This window comes from Trachypithecus francoisi, unplaced genomic scaffold (assembly GCF_009764315.1).
Source record: "Trachypithecus francoisi isolate TF-2019V2 unplaced genomic scaffold, Tfra_2.0 Lachesis_group10, whole genome shotgun sequence".
NCBI classification, from domain to species: Eukaryota; Metazoa; Chordata; class Mammalia; order Primates; family Cercopithecidae; genus Trachypithecus; species Trachypithecus francoisi.
In genome coordinates this window covers 77,318,580-77,338,938 of record NW_022681455.1, presented here as the reverse complement: position 1 = coordinate 77,338,938, position 20,359 = coordinate 77,318,580, and the positions used below count along the sequence as shown (strand labels likewise).

Genomic DNA, 20,359 nt, shown 5'->3' with positions numbered 1-20,359 from the left:
TTGCACTCCAGCCTGGGCAACAAGAGTGAAACTCCATCTAAAGAAAACAAAAACAAAAACACTGAATTGTATACTTTAAAATAGTAGATCTTAGAGTATGTGAGTTGTATCTGTAAAAAGAAAAAAGAAAAGAGGCTGGGCACAGTGGCTCACACCTGTAATCCCAGCACTTTGGGAGGCCAAGGCAGGCGGATCACGAGGTCAAGAGATCGAAACCAGCCTGACCAACATGGTGAAACCCCATTTCTACTAAAAATACAAAAATTAGCTGGGTGTGGTGTTGCACGCCTGTAGTCCCAGCTACTCGGGAGGCTGAGGCTGAGGCAGGAGAATCACTTGAACCCGGGAGGCAGAGGTTGCAGTGAGCCAACATCACGCCACTGCACTCCAGCCTGGGCGACAGAGAGAGACTGTCTCAAAACAATAATAAATATAAAAGAAATTTCATTATAGCCAGTGGAGCTGCCCCAGGGAGTGAATAGAAGCATCTGATCCCTCTCAGTTTCCTTGTAATAGGAATAGAAGTTACCGAAGCAAACACTGCAGAATTGGAAAGTGCTTTATTTCAGGGAAATATAAAGGGAAATGAATGCTATTATAACTTGGTATAGCAGAAGAAATGGCTAGTTTTGCTTTCCAACAACAAACATAAATGAGGATCTCAGCACTTAAGGTAAAACGCAGTAAGCACAAAAGGAGAGTTCACTGGGGATTGGACTCCCTCATTTACTCTAGAAATTATGAGAACCAGCAGCAACATTCCTCGAGCATCCATCTCAACACCAAGTTCCTTTGTTTTATTTACCAGATGACCAGGAATCATAGATCAGTTTGGCTGCAACTGTGTCTTCCACTGCCATTCCTGGAATAGACAGAAATTTGGTTCACCTTTGGTCAGAACAACTTTTCCTGAAACAACCCAGGCCCCATGCCTGGCAGTTTCCTGATATGTGTCCATGTTGCCAATGCCCATTGGAATAATGGGGACTGATACTCAGAGGTGAGTTCAGGCTTAGATGGTCCACAAGGGGGCAGAGAATATGACACTAAGAAACACCCACCAAAAAATTGTGTGTCCTTCTAAATCTAGCTCAGGGCTGAGCAAACTTTTTTTTTTGAGACAGAGTCTCGCTGTCGCCCAGGCTGGAGTGCAGTGGGGTGATCTTGGCTCACTGCAACCTCCACCTCCCAGGTTCAAGCGATTCTCCTGCCGTAGCCTTCTGAGTAGCTGGGATTACAGGCGCATGCCACCAGGTCTGGTTAAATATATATATATATTTGTATATTTAGTAGAGTTGGGCTTTCACCACGTTGGCCAGGCTAGTTTTGAACTCCTGTCAGGTGATCCACCCGCCTCGGCCTCCCAAAGTGCTGAGCTTACAGGCATGAGCCACCAGGCCCAGCCTGAGCAAACTTTCTAAAAGGATCAGACAGTAAATCGTTTAGGCTTCGTGGGCCACAGGGTCTCTACTACAATTATTCAACTCTGCCTTTAGAGTAGAAAGTACAGCCAACAGGTAGACAAAAGAGCCTGACTCTGTATCAGTGAAATTATGTATGGAACTGAAGCTTGAATTCTGTATCATTTTCATACATCATGAACTATTTTCTCCCCCGGATCATTTGAAAATCTAAAAACCATTTCAAGCTCATAGGCCACACAAAAGCAGGAAGGTGGGTGGGTCTGGCCCACAGGCTGCAGTCTGCTGACCCTTGGTCCAGTTCGAACGCTGCATCCTTTGGCAGTTCCCCTCTGTCTTGTAGTTTTGGTAGACACTTTAACCTCTGCACCCAGCACAGATACATAATTAGGTGCTTGATATGCATCCATTAGGTGAAATGATGTGCCAATAAACTAATCCCCAAAAGTAAGAAAGCAAAAATTGCCAGAAACAACAGAACACGTTTCTGCAGCATTTTGGCTCCTTAAGTGGGGGCTGGCTGACCTCTGATCTGCCATGACCTCTGAAGCTTTCAGACAAAACTGGATCCATGTGATGTCTTTGAACCAGGCTCCAGATAAAGTTTTATTGCCTTTGTCTTCCAGTATATGAGAGATTTTAAAGACATTTACCAACCTGCAAGGTATGCATACTTAACCAATGGCATGGGCTCTGGGTGGTCAGAACACTCTTGATGCTCTGCCAGGCATTAACTCTTTTGCTGCTTGATTATGAAGTATGGAAGGTCATGAGAGGTGACAGAGGACACTCTTTTTTTTTTTTTTTTTTTTTTTTTTTTGAGACAGAGTCTCGCTCTGTCGCCCAGACTGGAGTGCAATGGCGCGATCTTGGCTCACTGCAAGCTCCGCCTCCCAGGTTCAAGTGATTCTCCTGCCTCAACCTCCTAAGTAGCTGGGATTGCAGATGTACACCACCACACCTGGCTAATTTTTGTATTTTTAGTAGAGACAGAGTTTCATCATGCTGGCCAGACTGGTCTCAAACTCCTTAGCTCAAGTGATCTGCCCACCTCGGCCTCCCAAAGCACTGGGATTACAGGCATAAGCCACCGAGCTCAGCCTGTTCCCATGTACTTCTGTTTCCTTCAATCTCATAGGGTGGAAGAGGACCTGGGGCAAGGGACAGACTGGCCACTGGGACCCCACCCTTTGTTGGGCTTCTATAAGGTACCCCATACAACTCAGGTGGTAGGAGGCTCCCGGTGGAAGCCCTCCTCGAAGCAGCAAGTGAGAGAGTAGGGAAGGAGGGAATGAACAGGGCTCAGGCTATACTTTCCATCTGACTCTCTTTCATGTTGGGTCTCTGCCATTTCCCTTAAGGATCCTGTCTTTTAACATCTTAGTTCCCTGCCCTCTCCATCTCTGAAGGGTACCTTCTGAGTTTCATTAAGATCTGCACCTAACTGATTCATTTTATATGCATATCCCACCTAATCCTCACTGGTAACAGGTGGTGAGGAAACTGTGACCTAGAGAGGTCAGATCACTTGCCTGAGGACACATGCCTTTGAGTGGCAGGGAAGGGACTCTGACCCAGGACTGCTCAGTTCCAGAGTTCATGGGCTTCATCACTAGGCTAAGCCATGTAAATAATTGACCTGAATGATGGAGCACAATGATTCAGCTGCAGAGTCTGGTGGTCATTGCTCTTCCCACCAGTGGGTGAACCTGCCTTGTGCTCTAGTTGGATTTGTGCCCAGGGAGCAGTGGATCTTACCCAAAGACTTGAACACCGTGGTCTTCTCACAGTGGGCTGGCTTCACTCCCTTAATCACTTCTCCCAGCTCAGCAAAGATCTCGGCCTAGGAAACAAACATACGCTGACCCAGGCATGAAGCTAAAGTCTGTTCAGGGTTGACTTTTGAAGCCAGCCCAGGGAGTTCCTGAACTGGATAAGACAGAAATTTGATTCAAAAAAAATTATTCTTTGTATACTGAATGATATTAGGGAAGAGGCTGGCCCCCTAAATACTTTTGGGGTGGCATTTGCTTTTGTGATACCATAAACACAGAGATTCAAGTTGGTGTCCAGGGAGTTGTCCTGCCAAGATCATTGTGTCAGTGAGGAAATAGACATGCTCTTATCTGAACATGCATGCCAGCAGCTCCCTTCTTGTTTTGATGCTGATTATAACAGTAAAATGAGGCCAGAAGGTGGGCAACACAGTCTTATCGTGTTGGCCACATTGGGAAGGTTTCCAGGTTGCAAGAAGCTTCCAATCCCACTGCTTTATAGGACAGCCTAGCAAAAAATTAAAATCCATTGAGCTTCTTCCAGGAACACACATGTCACCACCTATAATGCCCACATTTTTCTGCAATGGAATTAAAGAGGGTTGCAAAATGTTTAGGAGCTCCCTCCCCTAAAAGGAGATGGGGTGACTGAGGTCTCGAGCAGACCTAACTGGAAGGGAAGTTAATGAAACCCTGGGATTCAGGTGAGGCCAGCCAGGTGGCAGCCCTGACCCGGGTCAGAAGAGCCTCACCCCTGACAACAGGACATCTCCAGACTCCTTCAGGGCAGCCTCCTGGGAATCCACATACAGCACAGCTTCCTTCATGAGCTCATCATCCAGTTCTCTCCAGTCAGGTCGGCTGGCTCCGACAGCTAAGAGACAGCAAAACAGACCCTAAGCCCAGGATTAGTGCCAAAGGCTACTAAGAAAGCCAAAGCATAGGAGAGAGGTGAACAAAGGACCTGTGAGCACACTCAGATTCAAAATACCCCCTCATCCCCCAGGCCATGCCTCTCCCAAGCAGTAAGACCAAATACCTTATTAAGAAATAGGCCGGGTGTGATGGCTCACACCTGTAATCCCAGCACTTTGGGAGACTGAGGCAGGCGGATCATTTGAGTCCAGGAGTTTGAGACTAGCCTGGCCAACATGGTAAAACCCTGTCTCTACTAAAAATACAAAAAATTATCCAGGTGTGGTGGCTCACACCTGTAGTCTTAGCTACTCTGGAGGCTGAGGCACGAGAATCGCTTGAACCTGGGAGGCAGAGGTTGCAGTGAGCCAAGATCATGCCACTGCACTCCAGCCTGGGCAACAGAGTGAGGCTGCATCTCAAAGAAAAAAAAAAATACTACCTACCATTTTGCCTTTCTAGTCCATATCCCACGTCATTGCCAAAAGATTTTGAGACGACACAGCATTCATTTACAGGGTGTCTACTCTCTGTGGGATGTTTTGCATATACTATTTATAGTTCTCACAAGTACATTTCAAAGTCTGGTTCTCACTTAACAGATGCACAAATGGAGGCTCAAAGAAGCAAAGGTGTTTGCCAAGGTGAAGGATCTAATGGGTGAATCTAGGTCTGCGAGAGCCCCTGTGCTTTCACACCTCTTCTGCTTAACGGGAGCAACAACTTCCTCACAAAAATCCCGAAACAGAGACATCACATGGAGCTTATTCATACCTCACTCTCCTCTTGATCTCCATCATTCCCATTCCTCACCCTTAACCAGTTCTTTTAATATCTATTTTTTTCTTTTTGGAGAGAGGGTCTCACTCTGTTGTCCAGGCTGGAGTGTAGTGGTGCAATCAGAACTCACCACGGGTTGGGCGCAGTGGCTCACGCCTGTAATCCTAACACTTTGGAAGGCTGAGGTGGGTGGATCACTTGAGGCCAGGAGTTCAAGACCAGCCTGGCCAACATGGTGAAACCCTGTCTCTACTAAAATACAAAAATTAGCGGGGCATGGTAGCACACGCCTGTAATCCCAGCTACCTGGGAGGCTGAGGCAGGAGAATCTCTTGAACCTGGGAGTCGGAGGTTGCAGCAAGCCAAGATTGCGCCACTGCGCTCCAAACCAGGCGACAGAGCGAGACTCCATCTCAAAAAACAAACAAACAAAAACTCACCACAGCCTCAAACTCCTGAACACAAGTGATCCTCCCGCCCTCAGACTCCCAAACTGTTGGGACCACAGGCACGTGCCACAGTGCCCCTTTCCTTCTCCTCACCCCCGGTTCTCTCTTAACTCATGACCAAAAAAAAAAAGCCCAGTATCAGGGTCATGGAGAAGTCTTAGCAGAAAGAAAACTGACTTCTGACTTCATCCTGGCCCTGAATTATCCTCATCCTCTGTGGAGTCCAGGACCAGAATGATGAATCCAAGGTGTCTTGTCCCCTGGCACTGGGACACAGGAGAATGCAGAGGCTGCCACCAAATGACTGCAAGGCCAGGGAGGTAATGAAAATGAGCAAAGCTGGTCAGAGGGACCGGATTAGATGTGGTGGAGACTGAGGGGTGGAGAAGCCAGCGGGCCCTTCCGAAGGGGACAGTCATTGTTCAGCTCCAGCTAATCATTACCATGTGTGAATGTAGATCAACTGTTACCAGATACGCCCCAGTTGTTTTTGTAAAAGAGAAACAGGAAATCTATTTGCATATGTCACTCCTTGAGTTTTAGATCACTCTATGGTCCAAACCAAACACATCTGCTGACTGGATCCAGCCCCTGGCCGGCTAGTCTTTGAAAACTGCTATAAAGCCTTATACAAATATAAGACAGCATTTATATGCCTTCTTCCGCTGCCGCCCAGTTTTCTCCATTTGTTCCCTCCCGTTCTGTTCTCCTTCATTCTAATTTCCAAAGACAGTTGTGTAAAAATGTCCATCTTGAAGGCTGTTTGTGCAGAGAGTTCTATAGAACAAAAGCACTAGCTAAGGAAGCTTGTAAATAAATCATAAGCTGGTGGGAACAAAATCCCCCTTTCTCAGGCCACTCCTTCTCACTGGACTCTTTCTCCCGCATAACCACCGCTTATGAGCGGGGCAAGTTCTCAAAGGGTTGTGTGAGGTCACTCAGGCGGATGGAGGTAGGCCAGGCAGTGAAGAGAGAGAGGCCTGACTCAGACAAGCCTCTGGCTTGGCTATGATGAGGCTAAATGAGTGAGGGTCGAAGACAGGCTGACAGGGTGTAGGGGCAGGAGGAGGGAGGTATGGGGGAGGTTGGAACTGGGCCCGTCACTCCGCCGAGCTGTAAACTAAGTAGAATCTGTTGGTGTTTCCCTGTTGTCTGCGCTTGTGACACATTTTTCTTAAATGTATGTGTTGCCTCTGTGAACACATAAACCAATCTTGTCCCTGGGCCAGGAAAACAGAAGAGATGGCTTGACTCAAAATCAAGTCAGCCCTTCCTGGAGAGTGATTCCAAGTGAGAGAGGGATCCAACATAAGGGAGATTCTCTGTGGATGGATGTGAGGATGGAGAGTCCATATGACAGGGAATTTGGGTCTTCTCTGGGAGCTGAGAATGGCCCCAAGGAAAGGGGCTCCCCCATCCTCCAATGTAAGGAACTGAATCCTGCCATTACCGTGGGAGCCTGGAAGAGGATCCCCTGAGCATGAGATGAGATTGTAGCCCGGGTGTCGCCCAATTTCTTTTTTCGTGAGACTTTGCACAGAGGATCCAGCTACCTACGCCCAGTCTCCTGAACCACGGGAACTGTGAGATGATAATAATGTGTTGTTTTAAGCTGGGGGAAAAAAGAATCAAGTCCATCTTCCTGAAGGTGCAGCCTTGGAAACTCATTTCACCATGAACAGGTTTCCCTTTGATTTCCCAAGTCCTTCCAGAAATGGTCTTATTGTCCATAAACTCAGCCCTGACTCACCTCTTACCCATTCCCTGGACCCAATCTGACCACGAGTCCCATGCTGGTGGAAATCTGAGACTTTCAAATTACTTTGATCCCTTCCTCAAACATGCCATGTTCGCTTCCACACTCAAGGCCTTTGCATCTGCTGTTCTCTCTTGGGGACTGCTTCAGCTGATCTGATCAGCTGTTGGCATGGCTAGCTCTTCCTCTTCATTCAGGTTACAGCTCAAAACCCACATCTTAGAGAGCTTCTCAGATAACCCTATTGAAAACACCTCTCTCTGCTTCTACCTTCCACTTCCACCACCAGCCTCTATCACTTAGGGCCTTGTTCTTTCTGGTCTCGTCTTTAGCCAGAACTATCTAACTCCTCTAGGTATTCGTTTGTTGTCTATCTCTCCTCACTGAAATTAACCACCAGGAAACCAGCGACCTTGACTGTCTGGTTATTGTGGCATCCCCAGCATCTAGAAGAGTGCCTGGCACATGGTAGAGATTCAGTCAGAATGTATGATTGAATACGTCATCATTTTACTTGGCTCTCGCCTGCTCATCTGCCCACGTGTGCAAAGCTTTTAGCTTCTGAGTTCACACCATGTGCTTGTCACTAAAACACAGGGCACCGAGACCATCTTTAAATCCTCTAGAATTTGCCTGCTGTGCTCACCAGAATTCAGTCTTCCTGTTGGAAGGCAATTATGAGTATTATTTAAAGCTTGGACTCTGAGGATAGAGTGCCTCAGTTCAAATCCCAGCTCTGTCATCAAGAACCTCTGATTTTGGGCTGGGCGCAGTGGTTCATACCTGTAATCCCAGCACTTTGGGAGGCTGAGGCGGGCAGACCATTTGAGGTCAGGAGTTCAAGACCAGTCTAGACAACATGGTGAAACCCCATCTCTACTAAAAATACAAAAAATGTAGCTGGGCATGGTGGCGCATGTCTGTAATCTCAACTACTCGGGAGGCTGGGACAGGAGAGTCATTTTACATGGGTGGCAGAGGTTGCAGTGAGCCGAGATCACGCCACTGCACTCCAGCCTGGGTGACAGAGTGAGACTCCATCTCAAAAAAAAAAAAAAAACCAAAAATGTGTGACTTTGGAAAAGTTATATAATTTCTCCATGCCTTGGTTTATCCCCCTGTAAAATGGGGTTTATGATAGTAGTTCCTGCCTTGTAAGTTAGTTATAAGTATTAAATGACATTATACATAGAATAATGTCATTTAATATACAAAGAATTATACAAAGAATTTGGGACAGCACCTGCAATAGTATTAGATATAGACCAGCTCTTGCTATAACACCCAGAGTCATCTGAAGGTCTACAGGAGGCCCCAGGCACCCTCATGTCTAGAGTAGCCTCTCCTGCCCCTTGTCCTATCACACATATTAAAAAGCATATGCATGTCACATAAAAAATTACAGAACAAAAGAAATTTAAAGTTTTATAATTCTTAGTGTTAAGAACAAATGACTCATTTGGCCTCTGTGATTTAAACTCCATCACAGTTCAGAATTGAGCTGTGAATTACCATTTACCATAATTTTACATATTATGGCCAGGCGTAGTGGCTCATACTTGTAATCAATCCCAGCACTTTGGGAGGCTGAAGTGGGTAGATTGCTTGAGGTCAGGAGTTCGAGACCAGCCTGGCCAACATGGTGAAACCTCGTCTCTACCAAAACTTACAAAAAATTAGCTGGGCATGGTAGCACATGCCTGTAGTCCCAGCTACTCGGGAGGCTGAGGTGGGAGAATCGCTGGAACCCAGGAGGCAGAAGTTGCAGTGAGCTGAGATCTCGCCACTGCACTTCAGCCTGAGTGACAGAGTGAGACCCTGTCTCAAAAAAAGAAAAACAATTTACATTTTATAGAACATTAAATATTCATTACTTTCAGATTTGTAATTTCCCTTTTACAGTTTTTGGAGCAAATATTGTTTGTTTGTTTTTTAAGACAGAGTCTCACTCTGTTGCCCAGGCTAAAGTACAGTGGCACAATCTTGGCTCACTGCAACCTCTGCCTCCTGGGTTCAAGCCATTCTTGTGCCTCAGCCTCATGAGTAGCTGGGACTACAGGTGCAAGCCACCAGGACTTGCTAACGTTTGTATTTTTAGTAGAGACGGGGTTTTGCCATGTTGACCAAGCTGGTCTCAAACTCCTGGCCTCAAGCAATCCACCTGCCTCAGTCTCCCAAAGTGCTGGGATTATAGGCATGAGCCACTGCACCTGGCCAAATATTGTTTTTTTCAATCTCACACATTTTCAAGGCCCTTAAATAGCTTGGGCATTCTGCATGAATAAACTAACTCTACAGATGTACCCAACTGGTCCAGTCTAGAGAGTAGCCTGGCCACCACCCATCATGCCTTATGGAGCCACTCTACTTACCATTGATGTGAGCCCCTGGCTTCACCCATTCACCAAACAAAATGGGCTCTGTTGCCAGGGTGACTGTGATGATCACATCTGCACCTGCCACAGCCTCCTGGACCGAAGAACAGACCTGTACCTCTCCTTGCACTGTGTCTGCAAACTTCTCTGCATTTTCTTTGGTGCGGTTCCATATCCTCACCTTCATTGGGAGTAACAAGAAGGACACTAGTGCCATTTTTTGGCTGCTTATGTTACACTGAGCCCAGGGATGCGAAGGGAAAGTTGAACTACTCTGGGATAGAGGCTGATGGTTATCTAAATCACTCGTAAATCATTCCCCATGGAGAATGGACATTTGATCAGGGGTACAGCATTAACTTAGACATCTGGCCAGGTATTTGAAAATCAGCATTCTCTACCACTTTCCCGTTTTAAAAAGGGTAGAAGTATTTCACTTCTAGGCCAAGATGCACAGCCTCAATAGCTAAATAGCTATTATATATTAATAGCATAATAATTAGCAGAGCAAGTTCTGGAGCCAGGTAGACTTGGAACCAATCTCTGCTACTTCCTGAAATTGCTTCATGTCATTCAGCCTTAGTTTCCACGTCTGTAAAATGGAAGTGATAACTGGTAAAGTCTGTGTGGAACTCACACTTTATGTCTGAGACCCCGTAAAGGAGTTGTAATGGGTGGGAGATTCATACAAAGGATTATTTATGACAATGTTTTTCATGGAATGACTTGATTGGTGAAGGATACTTAGGAAATTCAAGATGAGAAGAGTTTGAAGGTAAATGGCACAGCTAATGAAAAGGCCAAGAATGGTAGCTACAGCTGGAATCCTGAAAGCTGCTGGGGTTAGGGGGTGGGACAGTGGCCCCGCCAGGAGCTGGGGACTTGCCGACTTGCTTGACAGGTTTCAGTGTTTGGGTCAAGGGCTTGTCACCCGTCAACTGAAAATAAAGCCTACAGAATTTCTTATAAGGGAATATAATACATACAGAAACAAAGTTTATGTCTAAGCATGTTCACCAAGCAAGGTGAAAAACAGAACATTTTGCCCAGCCAGAAGTGCATAGTTAACCTCTTCACCCTTCTTAATAGAAGACTATGCAAATTTTATGCAAAAATTAGATAACCTGAAAAGTGATGTTAGAACATTCAGTAAGAGAGGATATAAAATGGTGCGTATCTAACATGACTAAAACTATGTTATAAAAAGCTGAAGAGGAAAGATCAGAGAACATTAACTGCCTTTGAAAACAGATAAAAGGGCATTTTTCTTTTGTTTTCTTCCTTGTATTAAAAGTAATGGCAACCGGGTGCAGTGGCTCATGCCTGTAATCCCAGAACTCTGGGAGGACAAGGCAAGTGGATCACCTCAGGAGTTCGAGACCAGCCTGGCCAACATGGTGAAACCCCATCTCTACTAAAAAATACAAAAATTAGCCAGGCGTGGTGGTGGGCACCTATAATCCAAGCTACTGGGGAGGCTGAGGCCCAAGAATCACTTTAACCCAGGAGGTGGAGGTTGCAGTGAGCCGAGATTATGCCACTGCACTCTAGTCTGGGTGATGGAGCAAGACTCCATCTCAAAAGAAACAACAACAACAACAAAACTGCAATTACTTTTGCACTCATCTAATTTTAAGTCTATATTTCCCAAGGCAGTGGTTTTATTTTCATCATTAAATCATACTTTGAATCTGCTCCATCCCTTTCATACACACACATAAAATAAAATAGCATCAAACATTCCCAGAGGAAGCATGAGCCGCAGAGAAGGGAAGGTGGACCAGTATGGAGACTGCAAAAGAGAGAGGCTGTGGCTTACTGGTCTCCAGGTCTCATCCCACCCAGTTTCTTGATCCATAACCTTGAATACTTAACAACTCTGGATTCTCCTAAGAAAAACATAATAGGGGCTAAAAGGACAACTGAATGTATACAAGAGATAGAAAAGAATCTTTTAACCGAGTAGGCTTGCTGTATCCTCAGACAAATGCCCTGTGAACTGAGGACTGGAAACAGGTAACCAGATCTTCCCCGGACTCTTATCATCCATCCCCTTCTGGGAAGTCATGAAGATACAACAATGGTCTAGGTGGGGCTCACAACTTAATTATTTCAGAATAACCTGTGGTGCAGTGAAGGAGTATAGACAGCTCAAGGACCGCCCCCTTCTTCTCTCCCACCCCCGCCACGGGACTTACCTCCTTAAAGGAGAACTGCTCTGTGAAGATCTCATAGTGGCTGTAGGCCTGGACCCCAGCTCCAAGGATGCACAGTACTTCACTGCTGGGGGGTTTCAGAAACTATGTGAGAGAAATGAAGTAGCAAAGGTCAAGGGAAACCCTAGCAGATAGGTACAAAACTAAGACGGTTTGAGTATCAGGTGACTTCTGCCTTCTCTCTACCTCCCCCAAGAGGGCAATCTTGCAGGCAATCAAGAGAATTCCCCTGTGTCGAGTGGGAAGAGAAGGAAGAAGGCTTCACTGAACAGCTAATGTATGCCAATGCTTTAACCCTCATGATCTCATTTAGTCTAGACATTGGCCCTACGAGTGGGGGACTCCTATTATCGTCTTCTTACAGATGAAGAGACTGCGGTCCAGAAAAATGAACTTGCTCTGGGTCTTACAACTATTTTTAAAATTTATTTATTTATTATTTGTTTGTTTATTTTGAGACGGAGTCTCGCTCTGTCACCTAGGCTGAAATGCAGTGGCAAGATCTCGGCTCATTGCAATCTCTGCCTTGTGGGTTCCAGTGATTCTCCTGCCTCAGCCCCCCAGGAGCTGGGATTACAGGTGTGCACCATTCACAACCAGCTAATTTTTGTATTTTTGATAGAGATGGGGTTTCACCATGTTGGCCAGGCTGGTCTCCAACTCCTGACCTCAGGTGATCTGCCCATCTCGGCCTCCCAAAGTGCTGGGATTACAGGCGTGAGCCACCACGCCCGGCCGGGTTTTAGAACTATTAAAGGGCACAGGGAGGCTCTAAAGTCACATCTTCCATACCCCAAAGCCCATGTCCTTTCTTCTATGCCATTGTGTCTCAGGTGCGTGCTCAGCCGTACCCACTTCTCAGAGCTCTGAGCTGCTTCTAAGAGCTGCCTGGATGCTGTGAGCCCTTCCTTCCCAGGATTCCACCTATATTCGCCAAGCCCACTCTGTTGATCCTTTCGTAGCCTCTGTCTTCCTCTAAAGGCGAATGTAGAATTAGCATTTGTGGCACCTCCTGAGGGTGTCTGTGTTTGAGAGCAGGGTTCTGTGATCAGTTCATGTCCAGTGCCACCTCTCCAATGAGGCCTTTCTGACCTCCTTGATAGAATGCACGAGGCTATAGCCTTATTTGTTTGTAGATTTTCTTCTACAGGCTTAAGCCTCATGAGGACAGAGGTAGTCTTATTTGCACAGAATTGGTACAAGAGGTAGCACTAGGCTTCTCAACCTTGGTACTACTAACATGTGGGCTGGACAATTCTTTGTTGCGGAGGGGCGCCATCCTGGGTATTATAGGATATGCAACAGTATCTCTGGTTTATATCCATTAGATGTTAGTAGCATTTTCCACCCCTTCAAGTTGTGGGAACTAAAAATGTCTGCACTCTCCTAAATGTCTCTGGAGCAGGTGACAAACTCATGCTCAGTGGAGAAGCACTGGCATAGAGAAAAGACATCACTTGGCCCTCGACACCAAATATATTAAATAAAACCCTCTTCTGCCTTTTCTCTATTTCATTTAGTAAACTTTGAGTTCCCTGGGGTCTGTTCTTTCATACAATGCTACTCACTGGAATTCTGGAGTATAATATTTAAAAAGTGAAAAATCTTCTTAACTACAAATTACTAGCAAAATATCATCTCTGAAATATTAGGGATTAATTTTATCTCCTGCAGCTACCGAAGGAGAGATACCATTCTGTGCCATAAAATATAGTTCGACGTCTCTGATTTGAGAAGGTTTCAAAATGATAATATCCACAAGACTAGAAATCTTATGTTTCTGTCTGATAAGGATAATTAGATGATTTTTTTTCCTTAATTGTTACCATTTTCTTCTGTTCTCAGTTAATATGAATCTATTCTTGCAAGTACAGCTGAGCTTCAGAAATTGTTACAGTATCCCATAAAAATAACCTTCAATTTCCTAAACTAAATGTGTAATTCTGATTGGTTGTCTTACTTGATAATTTGTTGCCCTGGTAATAGGGTGATAATTGAGATTTAAAAAAAATTTTTTTTTTTCGAGACAATCTGGCTTTGTTGCCCAGGCTGGAATGCAGTGGTGTGATCTCAGCTTACTGCAACCTTCCTGGGTTCAAGTGATTCTCATTCCTCAGCCTCCCGAGTAGCTGGGATTACAGGCATGCACTACCACGCCTGGCTAATTTTTTTTTTTTTTTTTTAGTAGAGATGATGGGGTTTGGCCATGTTGGCCAGGCTGGTCTCGAACTCCTGACCTCAAGTGATCCACCTGCCTTGGCCTCCCAAAGTGTTGGGACTACAGGTGTAAGCCACTGCACCCAGCCGATTTTTAATGATACATTTATAAGATTTATTAAATAGCATTAGTGGCACTTCAATCTTTTCTCATAAGCATGTAGGTTAAGTACATGTGTATGAATCTGCTAGGTTTCTCATTTAAAGAGTCTGAAAGTCTGTTTCATTTGCATTTTCCAAGGCCTTGCATGGTCTGGCCCTCCCATCTCTATAGTCCTCTCTCATACCATCATGCCATGTTCCCCTGTACTTCCTGTCTTCCAGCCATACTGGCTTCCTTGCAGCTTCCCAAGCTCATGTACTTCCTCCAACCACAGGGCCTTTGCATGAATTAATTCCTCGCCATAGGATGCTAGGCTGCTTTGTCCCCTCTGCCCCTCACAAGTAACTCCTATTATCCTTCAATCTCAGCTCAAATATCCCTTACAGAGGCACAGCCACAGACTAGATCAAGATATACTGCTTTACACGCTCATAACACTTGTCAGCGTTATAGTTTCATATTTATTGGCATGATTTTTTGTTTGTTTGTTTGTTTTGAGACTGAGTCTCACTCTGTCGTCCAGGCTAGAGTGCAGTGGTGTGATCTCGGCTCACTGTAACCTCCGCCTCCAGGATTCAAGCAACTCCCTTGCTTCAGCCTCCCCAGTAGCTGGGATTACAGGCACCCACCACCTTGCCCAGCTAATTTTTTTTTTTTCTTTTTTCTTTTGTCTATTTAGTAAAGATGGGGTTTTGCCATTTGGCCATGCTGGTTTTGAACTCCTGACCTCAGGTGATCTGCCTGTCTCAGTCTCCCAAAATGCTGGGATTACAGGCATGAGCCACTGCACCCAGCCTGTTGGTGTGATCTTTGGACTATATCTTGTCTCCCCCACTGGACCCTGTACTACATGAGGGCAGGTATTGTATCTGGTTTTGCTTACTCCATGCTGAGCATAGAACCTTGCACTTGGTGGACACTCAAATATTTGTTGAATAAATGCATGTCAGTGCTAAACCCTGATACATACTGTCACCTTGAGAAAATATATCAGTCTTCAATGAAGCTTATGTGAGACCCAAGCACAAAAAATGTATTATGTTCATCAGACCCTAGAGCTCCCTATACTTATTCTACCCCACAAAAGCCCTAAATAAAAGAGATATGGTGGACAAGATTCAAGGGAACAAGTAAAATAGACCCTTTGTTCCTTATTGAAAGTGTTCATCTGAGCCCCTGGAAATAAAGCTGTGAAGTTTCAGCCTAAACTTTGAAGTGTCTAAACTTTGAAGTGTTAACCCGAGGCTTCTTGATTCTTCTGGGAGCACAGATTTTTATTAATGCAACAAAGCAGTGTTATTGCAGGCTGGGTCTACCAAAAGTGTGGTTTCCAGACCTGATTGATCCTTACTCTCTGTGTTTTGATTCAGTAGGCATGGGAATTGGAGTTTTTAAAAACTTCCCTAGCTAATGCTGCTGCATAGCTTGCTTATGTTGGAGACTTCTCATCTGGGACAAGACCATGTGGCCTCAAAAGAACCCACAGGCGTCTGGTTGTATGACTTCAGTAAACCCAAGTTTCTATTCTTCGCTGCATAAAATGAAGCCATTAATACTTTCCCTGCCTTCCTCACAGAAACTCATGGTCCAGACAAAGGGCTGGAAATGATTCTGAAAAAGACTAAAGCTCTTTATAAATGACAGGCAGTAATAGGAGATTCATTTCGTTCCCAAATTACCAGCAAACATAGCAAGGGGTCCTTGATTACTTGAGTCAGGTCTGGATATAACGAAAAACCAGTTCATTGAGGTGGGTGCCATTGGTCTACTCCCTTCGTATACAATTACCAGATTAATCCTCCCATTCTTCCCCCCACCCCTCCCGGAGGTACCTAGAAAACACCTGGTCTTTGCTGCTACACCTTTCCCTGGGTTACCATGTTCCCTTTATAATAACTTAGGAAAACCAGTGTCCCAAGACCTTGTACTTCCACATTTAATGTGAAAGACTCCAGATTCCAATCGTTCCCACAAACACCCTGTTTTCTAAGCCTGATCCTCTTAACTCTAACTTCTAAAAATGCTGTTTTTCTTATAGGATGACTTGACATTGCTTACCATTCCCTCTGCCTGGAGCGCCCCTCCGCGTTTCCGCATGGTTCACTAACTCACTGCTTTCATCTTTGACTCAAATGTCACCTTCTCAGCGAGGTCTTTCTTGGATAATGTAAAATGTGACACCTTCTCCCATACTCTCACTTCTGCTTTATCTTCATCTTTCTAACATGTTATGTGACTTTTTGGGTTGTTGTTGGTTTTATTTTTTAGCAAATTCTAAGCACACTATTCATCATTTATTAATATGTGCTATTTAATTACATATTAGTTATTACTATTTAACACATTATTAAACTCAAAAGGTTTTTTTTGTTGTTGTTTGTTTGTTTTATTTTGTTTTTTAAGACAGAGACTCACTCTGTTGCCCAGGCTAGAGTGTAGTGGCTCGATCTCGGCTCACTGCAACCTCCGCCTCCTGAATTCAAACGATTCTCCTGCCTCAGCCTCCCGGGTAGCTGGGATTACAGGCACCCGCCACCAAGACCAGATAATTTTTGTGTTTTCACGAGAGATGAGGTTTCACCATGTTGACCAGGCTGGTCTCCAACTCCTGACCTCAAGTGATACTCCTGCCTCAGCCTCCCAAAGTGTTGGGATTACAGGCATGAGCCACTGAAGCCAGCCTGTGTTTCCCTTTTTATTGGTATTGTCTACCTCCCCTATGTGTGCCCCTCTGTTTTGCTCATTGCCATTTCCCTAACATTTAGAACAGCACCTGACACAGGATAGGAGCTCACTCAATACTTGTCGAATGAACACATGGATCTGGCTTGGCTCTGTTCAGTCCACTCTGCCTCTTGTGTAGTACTAGCTTTGGTCTATGGGACAATCATACTGTCTTAACAGGGGCAATGTGGTACAGGGACAAGAAGCCAGTCCTGGAAGCCAGAGAGGTCAGGTATTAAATTCTTACTCTAGCACTTATTAGCTGTGTGATCCTGGGCAATTCACAAAACCTCTCTGAGCCATATCCCTTGACCTGGAAGGTGGAGAGAATTTCTCATTTCTATTCTTCAAGACTGATGGGAAGATTGAGAATTATGCACGTAAGGTACTTGGAATCTGGTCATGCACATTAAATGGTAGCTAATAATTTCATGAATTACTGTGCTTACCTGATATATCTAACATCTGGAGTCCCAGCTATGTCCAACAGGAAACCAAAATAAGTTCCCCACTTCTCCTTTAGTCTCTCAAGATTGAGATACCAGACCCCACCCAACAGCTCACCTTCATAGTACAGCCAGCCATTCATCTTACCTTGGTGGCAATGGCAGAAACTGCAGCTGTTCTCTTTGCAGTTATGACATTTCCATCCATGACCTTGGAGGAAGGAGAGACAGTGAGCAAGGGGCACCCCGTCCACTACTTAAATTAGAAGAAACAGTTCTAAAATATTAGCCTAGGAAGTTTTATAGCATCCTACAAACAGCACGGGTTTGGTGTCAGACCTGGATCCAATTCCTCCACTTAAGAGATATGCAACTTTGAACAAACACTTTAATCTTTAAGCACTGGTTTCCTTACCTGTAAAAACAAAGATAATGCCAGCCATTCAGAGGGTTATTGTGAAGATTAAATGTACTGGCTTATCTGGAAACATCTAGCATATGCTGAGCCCTCAAGAACTGCCCGTTTTCTTTTCTTGCCCTAGGATTCTCAAAACACCAAATTAAGAAGGAACACGAGAGAGAAGGTTGCCATTCGACATTTGCACAAGGGTCATGAAACTCTTAGTGGCTCTCTGTTCCTGCTGCACATGTGGAAAGCTTCGTGAAGAGGCTCAGATGCCACCCTTAGATTAACCCAGTCTGTATCTCTTCTAGGAGTCAGACCCAGACAGGTGATTCTGATACACAGCGAAGGTTGAAAATTATGCCTTGCTAGTAACAGCCACCCTCTGCACCCTTCTCTGTTTATAAGTTATTCATCTCAGCTGACCATCAAAAAAAAGGCATCATCAACCTCATTTTACAGATGAGGAAGTGAATCACCAAGTTACTGAACAGATTCAGCTGTCATCTAGTTTCAAAGCCTCGGGTTCTACCCCCATGGGGAACCGCTGTTGGCAGGTGTATGAATGCCGTCTCCATTGGATGAGTTGGGAAGAGCTAGATATTCTCAAAGGAGTGTTGAACAGCCAGATTCTTTGGCGATCCAGAAATTCAGGGGAAAAGGAAGGATGTTGTAAGACCCAGCTTGGAGTGCACAGACCACAAGAGTTAACTATCAGACCTAGGATTGACTCTTGAGTCTTTCACTAACCAGCTATGTGACCTCAAGCAAAGTGACTATACTAACCTGAGCCTCGAGGACCTCAACAGAAGTTGAGGGGAAGGAGAGTTAATAAAAACACCCATAGAGGAATTTCTCAGAATTGAATATGATCAGTGACTCCTTCTTGGCACATAAGTGCCCAATATATGGCAGTTAAAATGGCAGTGGTCTTAGGAGAGTCTGGACCGTTGACTTAGATTGAGCAGCTCTGAAGTCCAGCCATGCTAATTGTTGGTTACATAGACCTCAGTAAGTTGAACATGGTTGTTCTGACTCAATTTCCTCATCTATAAAGTGGAAGCATTCATATTACCCATCTCATAGAATGGTTTTAAGTATTAAGAGGATTAATAAATGTGAAATGTTTAGAACAGTGCCTGACACTTTAAAAAGTACTCCATAAACGAGAGCTACTGCTACCTTTTGATACTATGATTAGATATTAAAACAGGTCACACCGTATACCCCTCTGAAAAGGCTTCCAAGGATTACAGAACACCCCTTCTTTTCCATGTCGACAAGGATTTAGTAAGTAAATCTTCCCTTGGCTAATGGGTTCATTCAAGCTGTGTATTTGGGTAACTGAGTATAGGACAAGGACATATGCAAGAATGACAAGATTATTATTTCCACACTGTCACATGCTTGAGGCAGCAGTGGGCGCTGGTGCTGTGTTATGCATCTTCAGGCAGTCCTAGAAATAGATACATGAACACAGATAACCTTCACTGTTGCTGGTATCCAGTCACTTGCAGAGGGGCACATGTAGTCACAATCAAGACTCCCCCTGCTTGTGGAGAACTCACTTTTGAACTTAAATCTGGGCCCAGGGGCCCCATTCCACCCCGGGACAGGAAGTTGCTCACCGCCAGCAGGGTGCCATTGCTGGGCTCAAAGAGTAGCACAGTAGCCTGGTGGGAGGGGACGACCGCGGTGATGCCGCGGTCCTCGTAGAAGGTGACCAACTTGGTGGTCAGGGCATCCTCTGCAGCACTGTAGGCAGGCATGACCCCCAGGTAGCTACAAGGAGAGAGGGAGCAGCTTCAGCCCTTTTCCATCAATGCTGGGGTCTCTTAGAAAGTACCCATATACCTTCCTTTCTCTTTCCTTCGTCACCGCCCCACTGGCCCTCTCCAGCCCCCGCATCCCTCTGCCCTTCCCTTAGACACTATGCATAATGTGTTCAGAAGTCTGATTCTGGATCAGAAAACCATTCCAGCTCTGCCACTTAGTAGCTGTGTAAGCCTAGGTAAGTCACTTAACCTTTCTGAGTCTCAGTTTTCCACCAATAAAACGGTGGCATCAATATCTCCCCAGGTGGAGAGTGCGCTGAAATAAACAAGGTAACACCCGTAAAGCGCCCACAAGGTAACACCCCTAAAGCTGCCCACCGGGTAGCGCCTATTAAAAGTGGCAGCTGTTAGCAACAATTAGGCAAGCCGTCTCTTCCCTTCTTCCACCGCTCCTCTTCCTGCTCCTCCTCTTCCCCCTTTCCAGTTTCTCCTGCCCCTGGCCCCGATCCTCCTCACTCACCCCCTGTGCTTGGTCACCGGCACCACGGTGCGCACGGGCTGCATGACCCCTCCTTCGGGACCGCTGGAGAAGTTGGCCAGGGCCGTCTCTAGAGGCGGGATGAGGAGGCTGGAGCTGCGGAGGTGTTCCTCCACCTCGGCCGCGCTCAAGAACGCTGGTACGCGGTTCATCTCGCCACTTGCCTTCTAACCTCAGTCTCCGCACCGCGATCCACGTACTCTCGGCTGTGCCCTATATGAGCGCGCCCGCTGCGCTGCGGAGCCGCCTGCTGGTACAGCCCAGCCTCCGGGGGCGGAGCAACCCTACCCCGCCCCGCCAGCTCTCTCCTCCCGCTTCACCCACCTCGACCCCTAAGGGTGGGCGAGATGGGTCCCTTCCAGCGACGGATTCCCCAAGATGGGCATCGAGGTGGCGTGCTGGGAGTCAATATTGTTCGATCCACTTTCTCAGTTCCTATAATCAGCTGTAGCCACATTCCTTGACT

The 20,359-nt window shown here is 45.7% G+C and overlaps 1 protein-coding gene across 1 annotated transcript; it reads right to left on the bottom strand.

Annotated features, from left to right (window-relative positions):
- Nucleotides 1–541: 541 nt before the first annotated feature.
- On the bottom strand, nucleotides 542–20,143 carry CRYM (crystallin mu). Its single transcript, XM_033217788.1, has 8 exons — nucleotides 19,876–20,143; nucleotides 19,209–19,362; nucleotides 17,326–17,388; nucleotides 11,670–11,771; nucleotides 9,469–9,652; nucleotides 3,949–4,070; nucleotides 3,180–3,264; nucleotides 542–862 (listed from the first exon to the last, which is right to left on the bottom strand). Exons 1-8 carry the CDS (start codon nucleotides 20,043–20,045, stop codon nucleotides 798–800), a joined length of 945 nt encoding a protein of 314 aa, XP_033073679.1. The 5' UTR covers nucleotides 20,046–20,143; the 3' UTR covers nucleotides 542–797.
- Nucleotides 20,144–20,359: the final 216 nt, after the last annotated feature.